A 12,997-nucleotide genomic window follows, 5' to 3' on the forward strand; every position below is an offset into this window, starting at 1 on the left:
CACCATAGTTACCAGGCTTGCTTGAAGAAAACCTTTGGGATTTAAAAAAAATCATTAATTTTTCTCTTTAGGAAACATGATGCCATCCTCCCTCTCTTTAGGTAATGCTGCATAATATAACAGTGAGCTTTAATCTATCCAGTTGATTTTCTGATGCCGTTGTACTTAAACCATCAAGACTAGATGCCCTCTTTAGGGATTAGAGGGGAGATGCTGGGAGCAGGATGCATTGCAGTGATTTAGCCACTTGTGAAAACCTTCCATTCTGTCTTTATTTTTATAAAACAAAACATTGGTATTGTATATTGTTCCCAGTAAACATGTTATATTGTGCACACTGTTCTGAGTAGAGACTTGGCACTATAGATGATCCACTAATTATTGAACTCACCAATTCACGTTGTTTTAAAATAAATGCACTCCAAACTCAGTATTCACTGCTGAGAGGAACCTCGGCATTTCTGAGAACAATGTGAAACAGACTGATATGCTTGAACAGGTTTATGTTAAGAAGCAGAAGGTGCTGGAATATTTTGAAAATCATAAGGATAGGTAAATCATCTGGGCCAGACTGGATATATTCGAGATTACTACAGGAAGTGAGGGAAGCGATTGCTGCACCTTTGATGATCCTTGCATCCTCAGTGTGGACTGGAGTAGTGCCAAATGATTGGAGGGTGGCACATGTTATTCCCTTGTTCAAGAAAGGGAATAAGGATAATCCTGGGAATTACAGACCAGTCAGTCTCATGTCTGTGGTGGACAAAGTATTGGGAAGGATTCTAAGAGACAGGATTTATGATTACAAGGAAAACTACAGTTTGATTAGAGATAGTCAGTATGGCTTTGTGAGGAGCAGGTCATGCCTCACAAACCTTCTTGAATTCTTTGAGAATGTGACAAAACCCATTGAAGATAGAGTAATAGATGTGGTGTACGTGAATTTTAGCAAAGTGTTGATAAGGTTCCCCATGGTAGGCTCATTCAGAAAGTAAGAAGGTATGAGATACAGGGAAATTTGGCTGTCGGGATACAGAATTGGCTGGCCCATAGAAGACAGAGGGTGGTGATAGATGGAAAGTATTCAACCCAGATCTCTGTGACCAGTGCTATTCTGCACGAATTTGTTCTGGGACTTCTGCGTTTTGCGATTTTTATAAATGACTTGGATGAGGAAGTGGAAGGGTGGGTTAATAGGTTTGCTGATGACACGAAGGTTGGTAGAGTTGTGGATAGTGTGGAGGGCTGTTGTAGGTTGCAATGGGGCATTGACAGGATGCAGAACTGGGGTGATAAATGGCAGATGGCGTTCAACCTGGAAAAGTGTGAAATGATTCACTTGGAAGGCTGAATCTGAATGCAGAATACAGGGTTAAATGCAGGATTCTTGGCATTGTGGAAGAACAGAGGGATCTTGGGGTCCATGTCCATAAGTCCCTCAAAGTTGCTACTCAAGTTGATAGGGTTGTCAAGAAGGCATGTGGTGTGTTGGCTTTCATTAGCAGAGGGTTTGAGTTTAAGAGCCACAAGGTTATGCTGTAGCTATATAGAGCTCTGGTTAGACCACACTTGGAATATTGTGTTCAGTTCTGGTTGCCTCATTCTAGGAAGGATGTGGAAAGTTTAGAGATGGTGCAGAGGAGATTTACCAGGATGCTGCCTGGACTGGAGGGCATGCCTTAAGAAAGGTTGAGGGAGCTCGGGCTTTTCTCATTGGAGCAAAGGGGGAGGAGAAATTACTTAATGGAGGTGTACAAGATGATGTGTAGGTAGTTTAGATAGCTGGAAACGTTTTCTCAGGGTGGAAATGGCTATCACATTGGGGCATAATTTTAAGGTGATTGGAGGAAAGTTTAGGGGAGATGTCAGATGTATGTTCTTTACTGGTAGTGGAGTCAGATACATTAAGGACATTTTAAGCAACTCTTGGATAGGTACATGAAAGATAGTACAATGAAGAGGATATAGGTTAGTCTGATCTTGGAGTAAGATAAAAGGTCAGCACAACATTGAGGGCGGAAGGGTCTGTACTGTGCTGTATTTTTCTATGTTCTAAATGGAATGACAAATAGGTAGGCTGCAGAACTGACACGAGATATGCATCTCTGTGGTATACTATATGATGCTCTGATTGCTACAATGTTACCAATGCCAGGAGGGTTTTATTGCTGCAAAACAAATTTATAAAAGTTCTTCCTGCAGAAGGACGTGGGGATATCTAATGGAAAGATTGACACACTATTAAAAACACAACTAAAGGAAATACGGAGATGGCAAAGTGAAGAGGCGAATAGGTTCTTCCCCAGTCAACTTTAGAACGTGTGTTTCCACAGGAACACAGCAAGAGTTGTGACTCATCCTTTAACTTTAGAAGGCAGCATAGATAGAAGAATACATGTGAAAATTGGCTTTGAAAGTGATCGAGTGATGACATCGAGCAACATAAAAATGGACTTCCAGAAATGTAAACACCAGCCACCAGGGTTTGAAAGTAACCTGTATACTGACTGTTTAAAGCAAATCATCTGATTATTTTCTTACAGATCAGAAATGACCTTCAGGAACATGACATCGATGTGTATCCTCAAAGACAATTTGATGAAGATGCAGAGGATCAACTAATCAATGACAAAATTAGAGTAAGTCAAATTTGTTTTTGTCCAAATGCGTATCATAGAATCACAGAATTATTACGGGCAGGAGGTGGCTATTTGGCTCAATGTTCCTGCACTGGCTCTTCAAATGATCTTCACTACCTAGTGTCAATCTCCTGCTTCTTTCCCCAGATCATTGCAGACAATCTTTGTCCAAATAACCATCCAGTGCCATCTTGACTGTCACAATTGCACCTGGATCCTCCTCATTTCCAGGTTGTGCATTCCATATCCTAGCTACTCACTACATGAAACAGCTTTTTCTCACATTACCTTTGCTTCTTTTGGACATCACTTTGTGTCTATATCCTCTCGTTCTTGTTCCTTTTGTGACCAGGAACAGCTTCTCCTTATCTACTCCAGCCCACTCACTCATGGTTTTGAAAACCTCAATCAAATGTCCTTTTAGCGGTCCCCTGTCCAAGGAGGACAGTCCCAAGTTCTTTAATCTATCCTAATAACCAAAGTTTCTCTTTCCTGAAATTGTTCTTCTAAATGTCCTTTACAGTGCATTCGTATCTTTCCTATAAAGTGATACTCTGAGCTATACACAACTCCAGTTGAGGTCTAACCAGTTTCTTAAAAATTTCAACATCGCCTCCTTGCTCTTGTACGCTGTGCCCCAAGTAATAAAGCTGAGTACACTGCACGTCTGCATTTAACCTACAACTCCCTGATGGTATGCTTGAAACCAAATGTTTTTTTTTGTAGTATTATGCTCTAGTTGATAGTGACTCCACCTTAATGTGGACAGCTGTTTAAAACAGCTGAATAAAAAGTAATTTTATGGTGATTGACTTCATATATGTCATTAGCTATGATCGATCATCATTGGGTACCATTAGATATTTGTCTGGTGTGATGTCACACATTTTAACACGATAGCTGTGGTATTGTTGAGTTTGTTTTTATTCAGTGCTGCTGTTGAGCTGAAAATTTGTTCCAAATGCTATAGTGTTGGTCTGCAAATAGAAACACATTTATATGAAGTTCCAATCAGAATAGCATCTGTTTTGATTTAAGTGGAACGTATAGTTACTCTTCTTTATAAACACTACTGATAATTGTGATTTTGTGACATCCTTTTTTTTTGTTGTTATATTTGAAAAACGTGGCAATCATTCTTACATTGCATTGAACAACGGCCCAGTTTTCTGCTTCTGAAATAGTATCCAATCCAAAATCTCAGTAAACAACAATCCAAATCTTAAACTAAATTTTTAATCTTCACATGGCTCCTGAAGTCAATTCATAGTGAGCTCTATGTAGGTGACAATGGAGATGGCATGGGGAGTGTGCGAGACCCAAGTTACAAAATACTGGGTTAATAAGGTGTTGGTGAGAGAGAGTGTTTTGTGGGCCAGAGTGCCTTACGGCTTCTTTAACAATGGGGTCTAGGCCCCAGAGAGCAGACATGGCCTTTCTAGCCAGCTTGCCCCATCCCTGTTGCCATGTTTGCTCTACTCCCAAGATCAATGGGTTCAACTCCATCCCTCATCCCTCAAAAAAAATTCTAACTATATAATACCAACTCAATGCTACAACTTGGCCAAGAAACGCATACCTACCATTCATAAAATCTATTCAAAGCTTTTAAATCTCAAGCTGTTAGTCACATGTTTTTAACAAAAGAATTTTAGATCTCACATCAAAACCAGCTGATTTTTTCAAAGAATCACTCTAGTGTGGAGGAAGCCCACTTGGTCCATCAACTCTACACTGACAGGGCGGCACGGTGGCACAGTGGTTAGCACTGCTGCCTCACAGCGCCAGAGACCCGGGTTCAATTCCCGCCTCAGGCGACTGACTGTGTGGAGTTTGCACATTCTCCCCGTGTCTGCGTGGGTTTCCTCCAGTTTCCTCCCACAGTCCTAAAGATGTGCAGGTCAGGTGAATTGGCCATGCTAAGTTGCCCGTAGTGTTAGGTAAGGGGTAGATGTTAGGGGTATGGGTGGGTTGCGCTTCGGCGGGGCGGTGTGGACTTGTTGGGCCAAAGGGCCTGTTTCCACACTAAGTAATCTAATCTAATCTGATCTAATCTGACCCTCCAAAGAACGTCCCATCCAGACCCACCTTCCCTATCCCTGTAACCCTGCATTTCCCATGGCTAATCCACCTACCCTGCACATCCTTGGATGCCATGGGCCATATAGCATGGCCAATCCACTTAACCTGCACATCTTTGGACTGTGGAAGGAAAATGGCCACCTCCTTTGTGAATAATATATCTTAATGACTTGGATGAGGCAAGTGGATACATTATTGACAAGTTTGTAGATGAGATAAAAATAGGTGGGAAGGCAGGTGGTAAGGCTGACGGTTTCTACAGAGTAATATAATCCAGTTTAGTGAGCAGGCAAAAAACTGGAAGGATGGAATGCAAAGTGGGAAAGTCTAAGTTTATGCACTTTGGCAAGAAAAATAGAGTATTAGAGGAGTTGAATATTATTATTTTAAATGGGGAAGGACTGCACAAAGCTGAACATAGCGGGATTTGTGAGCCCTAATGCCTAAAAACCAAGCAGACAAGTTCAGCAAGTAATAGCTGAAAATGTGTTGCTGGAAAAGCGCAGCAGGTCAGGCAGCATCCAGGGAACAGGAGAATCGACGTTTCGGGCATAAGCCCTTCTTCAGGAATGATATGGCTGTGGTAGCGAGTCTGTTTGAGAATGTGGCTGAAGAGCTTCTGTGCAGAGGAGATGACCTGGGGGATGCAGTGAGAGAGGGACTCACTGAAATCTTTGTAGAGGGAGGAAGAGAGCTTCTTCAAGGAAGGCATCCTTGTAAGAGGATTCGCAGTAGGTTGAAATCTTTGAGGAGAAAGTGAGGACTGCAGATGCTGGAGATCAGAGCTGAAAATGTTTTGCTGGAAAAGCGCAGCAAGTCAGGCAGCATCCAGGGAACAGGAGAATCGACGTTTCGGGCATAAGCCCTTCTTCTGAGACTACAGCATTAGTGATGATTCCACAGTGTTACAACAGGGGGTTAAACCACCCCTGCTTAATTTGAACCAGCAACACAGAAAAGATTTATCCCGTGCAGTCATCTGTGAAACTTCGAGGCCAGAACTATTTAAAGTAAAAATTAATAGCTGTTCTGAACCAAAAGTTACATTGTAAATTCTCCAGCATTCTGTGTGCTTCTCTAAGTCCTTGCTTGCTTTCAACTTGCTTAAAGGTACAGCACCCCTTACACCTTCATAACACCTCCCTCATAAGAAAAAATGAATCATCATAATGAAAGGATGACTTCATTTTTTTGTATTCTTTAAACACATTACCCTAACATACAGATAACTTTAATCCAAGTTCATCTTAACTTCTTCCATATAGTACAAAACTGATCGAAACTTTATCAGTTAAAACCGTGATAACGCATCTGCGATTACACTCTTACGACCTGCAACATGTATAATTTTTAAATTAAAAGTCTGTAACATAAGACTCCAATGAAATAGTTTCATATTGTCTTTAAAGTATTCTAAAAATGTACAAAATACCATGCAAGGACTGCACAAAACACTATGTAGGACAAACAGGAAGACAGCTAACAATCCGCATACATGAACATCAACTAGCCACGAAACGACACGACCAGCTATCCTTAGTAGCCACACACGCAGACAACAAGCAACACGAATTCGACTGGGACAACACTACTATCATAGGGCAAGCCAGACAGAGAACAGCCAGGGAATTCCTAGAGGCATGGCATTCATCCACAAACTCCATCAACAAACACATCGACCTGGACCCAATATACCAACCACTACAGCAGACAGCTGAAACTGACAACCGGAAGCGGCAGGGACAGACCGGTATAAACACCGGAGGAAACATCAAAGAAGCGCTTCGCAGGAGATTCCAAGCACTGATGATGTCGCCTAGCCAGGGGACGAAATGTTTGCAACAAAAACTTCCAGCTTGGCGAACAGAACCACAACAACGAGCACCCGAGCTACAAATCTTCACACAAACTTTGACAATGGATTCATGATCATCATTAGATCCTGAATTCCAGATATTTATTGAATTCAAATCTAAGTGGTGGGGTTCAAACCTGGATCCCCAGGATATTACTTGGGTCTCTGGACTAACAGTCCAGCAACAGTACCAGTAAGCCATCACCTCTCCAATATCTTCAATATCTTGAACATTCTGGATCCTTTGCATAAGGAGAAGTTTCACTAAGTTGATCCCAGGTGTGGAGGGATTTTCTTGAGAGATTGAATTAGTTGGGCTTATTAGAATTTAGAAGAATGAGAGGAGAACTTAATGAAACATACTAGACTTTTGGAGGTTTAACAAGGTCAATGCAGGGAGGTTGTTTCCCCTTGTGGGAGAGTCTAGGACCAAGGGACAATGTTTGGGCTAAGAGCTTGCCTGTTTAAGATAGCAAGGAGGAGTTTTTTTCTGATAGCAGCGAATTTGTGGAATTCTTCATTGAACAGGCTGGATTGTTAAATATATTTAAGCCTGAGATAGACAGGTTTTTAGTCAGTGAGGGAATTATGGGTTATGGGGAAAAGTCAAGAAGGTGAAGTTGAGGATTATCAGATCAGCCATGATCTCATTGAATAGCAGAGCAGACTTGATGGGCCAAATGGCTAACTTCAGCTCTTGCGTGTCATAGTCTAATGGACGTTTTCTTTCTTCCAAGGCATTTAACCTACTCCATCAATTTGTTTCTTTAACCTTGCGATAGCCAAAATGGGATCTGGTCAAAGTTTGCACAGAGATTAACTGGTTCGGCTGATTTCTGAGTTTCTCATATGTGTGAATCACGCCCCAAGTCCTTTTCCTTGTTAGAAATATAGGGCGGGATTACTAAATTCAGATCCCATTTGTAATTTTCAAAGCTCCAGAGACCCCTTCTTATTCTGTACAATTCTGGTCTCAGATGTTCCTTTCTTAGTATCACTGGGGTAGAGATTGCACTTGAGTGTGAAAGGCTCTGGGATGTACTTTGTCATTCATCCTGCCTGGCTATGAAATGTAGCCATGGGTCAGGAGTTTGATTGACTACTATTATTTGTCGAGCTCATGGTTTGGGTATCCTGAACTAACATATAACTGGGGATTGCAATGGCAGTTGAAGAATTACTTGCTGAACGTAGTTTAGGATGATTTGAGCTGGCATCATTCCTGCCCAACCCTGTTTTTTTTTGTTGTTGATGCCCACTGTTTCTGCCAGATTGACTCTCTGGCTGTGAAACCTGTGGTATGAAGACTTGGCTGATGCTGATTCATGCAAAAATTGTTAAATTTTTTAACTATTACAATCTCCACAACTTAAATTGAAAACCAACAGAGACAAAACAGGGCTTATGGGATCAATGAGGAGGAAAAATTTGGCATATCGTTGTAGACATTTGAGGACTTGGGCCAGATTAAGAGAAAACAAACTAACATTTAGACAGAAACCATCTTCAACTTGACATGATTCATATTTTGCTTTCCTGTTATTTAGGAAATGGTGCCTTTTGCTGTGGTTGGAAGTAATCTCGAGTACCAGGTAAATGGAAGGAGAATCCTTGGCCGAAAAACAAAGTGGGGAACTATTGAAGGTAATTAAAAGAATCATTTTTATCATTAAATTCCTAATTGCAGAATTGAGTCATAAAATGTTACAATAGATAAATAGCCGATCAAAATTTCAACTGTGCCAGATTTTTTCCAGATAAGGAATTAAGTTCATTTGCACTGTTATCTATCTGTCTTTTAATATTCCATTTTTAAGCAACAATCTAGATCCCTTTTTAAATAATTTATGCATTCTGATTCAATAAATTTGTGCAAACTATATCTTAGAAAAATGTTTATTTTCTATCCGCCTTGTTTTTGTGATGATCTTAACTTACTTACATTTTGATATCCCTAAGAGCTCCAACAAACCACTATCATTTCCATTATTGCTGGTTCTAAACAAAACCTTTGTTAATGCAATTATAACCTATTAATCTTGTAATACTTTCGTAAATCTATGCATCTTTATCTTTTACTTTTATGATCACTTGCAAAATATACTCAACATTTTATCCGTGGCCTAAATTAGGCTTTATGGTAAATTTCAGGCTATCAATTTGTCTTCAATTCCATGTCCCTAACTTCAAAGTCATCTTTTACATTTGACTTCCTGCTTTATCTAATTTTGCAAAGACCACTTTAATAACATAATGGTTCTGCCTGCTTAAAGTTTTGCTAAGGTTCCTTACATTCTTGAGTAAGTAAATGAATCACCTCAAGTTTTAATGTTAAAACTGCATTGTCCTCCATTCTTCCTGTTTTACACTCTCTGCTAACCTATGCTTTGCACATAAATTGGTGTCGGCAGCAAGTTCCAATGTGATTTCCTTAAATGCTGAGTTGAGAGTATTTATTTAGTCGAAGAGCAGCCCTGTTAGACTGTACACAGAACATGATTCACTACGTGCTTCCAATTGAAGAAGTTCTATCCTCTGCCACTAACTCTATCCCTGTCCGTGAGGCCAAATTCTGCATTGTTACAAGTAGCATTGTTTTTACAGACTTTTCTAACTGTTAAAAGAAGACAAACTAACCTATAATTTCTTCTGTCCTATTTGCCTTTCTCCAGTTCTCTGATCCAATTGTCTTTTCAAAAGAAAATTGAAAAATTTATCACCAGAGTCACCATTATTTCTTCGGAATTTCCACAGGATACTAGGATTTAAATTGTCAGCTTCTGATGATCTCTTCACCTTAAGATTTATTTTAAGTTCATTTTACTGTGAATAGTAAATTTCATTACTTATTCTACATTCAAATTTTCCTCCATAGTATTGTGACATTTTTTGTTGCTATCTTTATGCACATCATTGGTATAAACTAATTGATCTCTTATAGAGGGCTTTAAACCGTTAAGCATTTTGTTGACTTCTTGGTCCTCACCCCTGCCAGCTGGTTATTCACCTGTCCTCCTGTTCCCTCTCTACTGAAGACTGTCTTTCCCCCCCTCCCCCCCCCCCACGCTTAGTAAAGTTAAGCTACCAACCTAGAGATGATTGTCCAATAGAAACGTCTTTACTGCACACTATATACTCATTATGCAAGTTAAACACTTTCTAATAATGAGTCAAAATGTAGTAATTAGCCACTTGCTGCAAGTCAGACTTCTGCATTTGTTGAATGGCTATATCTCTATCAGCTCCTGGCAGCAAACGATTTGAGTGTTAATTTAGTTTTATATGTTGATCTGACTATTCTTTTATACAGGTAAGCTGTACAGAATTTAGATACAAATCTGCTTGTTATTTCTCTCCAAGCATACTGCATTATTTACAGTTAGATCTTCTAACCACAGGACAGCTTTTAAAAAGTTGATTCTATCTTATGGTTTCCTGAAAGAAGAAACTGCTGTAAGAATGATGGTAAATGTAATCTTTCACAGAATGAGACTCAACAGTTCTCCGTTCAAGCTAAATGAGCTGAAATTCAAAATAATGTAATTTCTTCTCATAATTTAAAAAGAAAAGTTGGTTTCTAGTTTGAGGTCTTCACATTGTTTGTCTGAATCCATTTTTCTACTCTCCTTGTTCTTGTTCCACCCCAGAGCAGCATGGTTTCTGAATGTTACTAATTTGAATCAGATGTTCTTTGTTTTGGTTTTCTTTACTGTTTGTAATGTCCTCCTTCATCAATATGCACAGTAATCTAGATATTACTGTGATGAATCTTCACAAATGTAGCAGCCATTTGCATTTTTACAATAACGTCTAAAGGTAGCAACATCTCCCAAGGCATTTAACAGGAATGTTACCAAACAAAATTTGAAACGGAGACACGGACATAGTTAGGGCAGACTGAGTCAAAACAAAAGGTTCTGGGTGTGTTTTAAAGGAAGATTGGGAAATATAGAGAATTAAGAAGTAACCTTGGATGTTGGAGACTTTGAAGGCACTTCTATCAATGGTGGAAATGAGTAAGCTCAAAGGACCAAGAATTGAGTGGGTGCACATGCCGTGGAGGTTTGAGAGGAGAGTTATAGAGATGGGAAAAGACACAACCATCAGATTTGAAAGCAAAGATGAGAATTTTTAAAATCAAGGCATTTTCTTTGGGAGCCAAAGTAGGTCAGTGTTACAACTAATTGGAGCGGGGGAGAGGGGTGGTGGGGAGTTGTTGGGTGCTAACAAGACTTCGCTTTGGTTTTATTTCTTCTTTGACTAACAGGTTTGTAAGTAAAGGATGTGCTTATTCAGTTCAATGAGTATTTAATTACTTATGTACTGTATCTGTGAAAGAGATGCACAGAAAACTGGACTCCTCGAATTCGTTGAATACAAACAGAATAAGAGAGATCACCAATATTAATGGATTTGCGTATAGTGAGGAGGATTGATAAAGGATGCAGCGGGATAAATAATTTGCAGATTTAGGCAGGTAGTGGCAGACAGAGTTTAATCCAGACAAATGCAAGGTTATGCATTTCCGAAGATCAAATTTTGGTGTGAATTACACAGCAAATGGCACAATCCTTAGGAGCATTGAAATACTGAGGAATCTGGGCGTACAGGTCCTCAAATCCCTGAAGGTGACAGCACCAGTCGATAAAGTGGTCAAGAAGGCATACAGTATGCTTGCCCTCATTAGTTGGGGCATTGAATATAAAAGTTGGCAAGTTATGGTGCAGTTACATAAAACTTTAATAAGTCCGTATTTGGAATATTTCATGCTGTTCTGGTCATCACACTACCAGAAAGATGTAGATGCTTTGGACAGGGTGTAGACATAGTTTACCAGGAAGGTGTCTGGTCTAGAGGGTTTTAATTATGAGGAGAGGTCAGATAAACTGATTGCTTTCACTGGAAAGACAGAGGCTGAGGGTTGACCTGATAAGTCTACAAAATTTTGGAAGGTTTAGATAGGGTGGATAGTTAGAGGCTTTTTCCAGGGTGGGAATGTCAATTAAAAGAGGGCACAGGTTCACGTTGAGGAAAATTCAGGGGAGCAGTGCACAGAAAATGTTTCAAACGGGGTGGTGGTTGCCTGGAATGCACTGCCAGTGGAGGTGGTAGAAGAAGGGACTTTAGCAGCGTTTAAGGCCTACCTTGATTGCCTCCCATTCAGGTGTCTATCAGAGGGATAGAAATCACATACAATCAATAAGTAGCCAGACTAAATAAGGAGTAGGAATTGGCACAGGCTTGGAGGATCAAAGGGCCTGTTCCTATGTCGTATTATATTGAATGGTATTGATTGTACTTCCTGAAAATATTCCGCACTGGAGGTTCACACGTGCATTTACAGATACATGGATCTTGAAAGCTCAGTGACTTGGGTAGCTTTTAGGCTGAACTCTGTGGTCTTCTAGGTCTGGTATTAAAGTGAGAGGGCATTGATAGTCAATTTATCTCTGCATCCAGAGGCTGATTCTTCACTCTTGCCTGTTATTGCGGATATGTTAAACAGATGACAAAGCTCAAACCTAGCAAGTTGAATGGTGAGAAAGAAACATGGATTTGGTTTATCACTGTTTCTATTTTCTGTTGGATGATTTGCAGTTCCTTAAACACAGAGGCTTAGCTGGCTCATCACACAGCCCCCTCTCCATCTGTCCAGTGGCAAAAATGCAGTCAGGGTGAGTGGATTCAGGTTTGGGTGTGTATTGCTGGAAAAGCACAGCAGGTCATGCAGCATCATAGGAGCAGGAGAAAAGACGTTTCAGGCATAAACCCTTTATCAGGCATGAGGCTTGTGATCTGGATTTGTAGTGGTTATCCTGTTCAGGTCCAAATGTGGTCCAAATGTGGTCTGAATGTGGTCAGGAGTTCATGTGGGATTAGACGGTTCTGTAGGCAGGCACTGGGAAAGGAGATGTGGCTATAGTAGCGAGTCTACTTGAGGTCGTGGCTGAAGAACTTCAGGGCAGAGGAGATGACATGGGGGTGTCATGAGAGAGAGACTCTTGCTGAGAGAGGAGGAGAACTTCTTCAAGGTAAACATCCTTCAAAGTGGCTTTGCAGTAAAGCTAAAATCAATAGGAGAAAGGACTGCAGATGCTGGAGATCAGAGTTGAGAGTGTAGTGCTGGAAAAGCACAGCAGGTCAGACAGCATCCGAGGAGTAGGAGAGTCGATGTTTCTGGCATAAGCCTCTCAACAGTAATGAGGCTTGTGGTTGTCTGGTTTACATGATTGGAATACTTTGCACCTTCAATTTCTAGCCAGAAACCTATTGTTCAAATAGCTTTATCTAACGGATTGTTCCCACCCAGTTGAGAAAATGGGTGATCGTCACAGGGTTTTGTTAACGACAGTTACTTCCTCGTAGGTTTTGGCAGGGATGCATGAGGCTATATAGAACTAGGAAGTAACTGATGGTTTTA

At 40.4% G+C, this 12,997-nt stretch overlaps 1 protein-coding gene across 5 annotated transcripts in view; it reads left to right on the forward strand.

Annotated features, from left to right (window-relative positions):
* LOC122562098 (neuronal-specific septin-3-like) overlaps positions 1 to 12,997 on the forward strand; it is a 290,456-nt gene that overhangs the window by 263,854 nt on the left and 13,605 nt on the right. For all 5 annotated transcript variants that reach the window (XM_043714621.2, XM_043714623.2, XM_043714624.2 and 2 more), the window contains 2 exons: positions 2,544 to 2,639; positions 8,124 to 8,220. In XM_043714621.2, the coding sequence (XP_043570556.1) occupies positions 2,544 to 2,639; positions 8,124 to 8,220 (193 nt within the window). The remainder of the gene's footprint in view (positions 1 to 2,543; positions 2,640 to 8,123; positions 8,221 to 12,997) is intronic.

This window comes from Chiloscyllium plagiosum, unplaced genomic scaffold (assembly GCF_037043375.1).
Source record: "Chiloscyllium plagiosum isolate Xiang-an unplaced genomic scaffold, Cpla_swu_hap1 HiC_scaffold_25, whole genome shotgun sequence".
Taxonomy (NCBI): Eukaryota; Metazoa; Chordata; class Chondrichthyes; order Orectolobiformes; family Hemiscylliidae; genus Chiloscyllium; species Chiloscyllium plagiosum.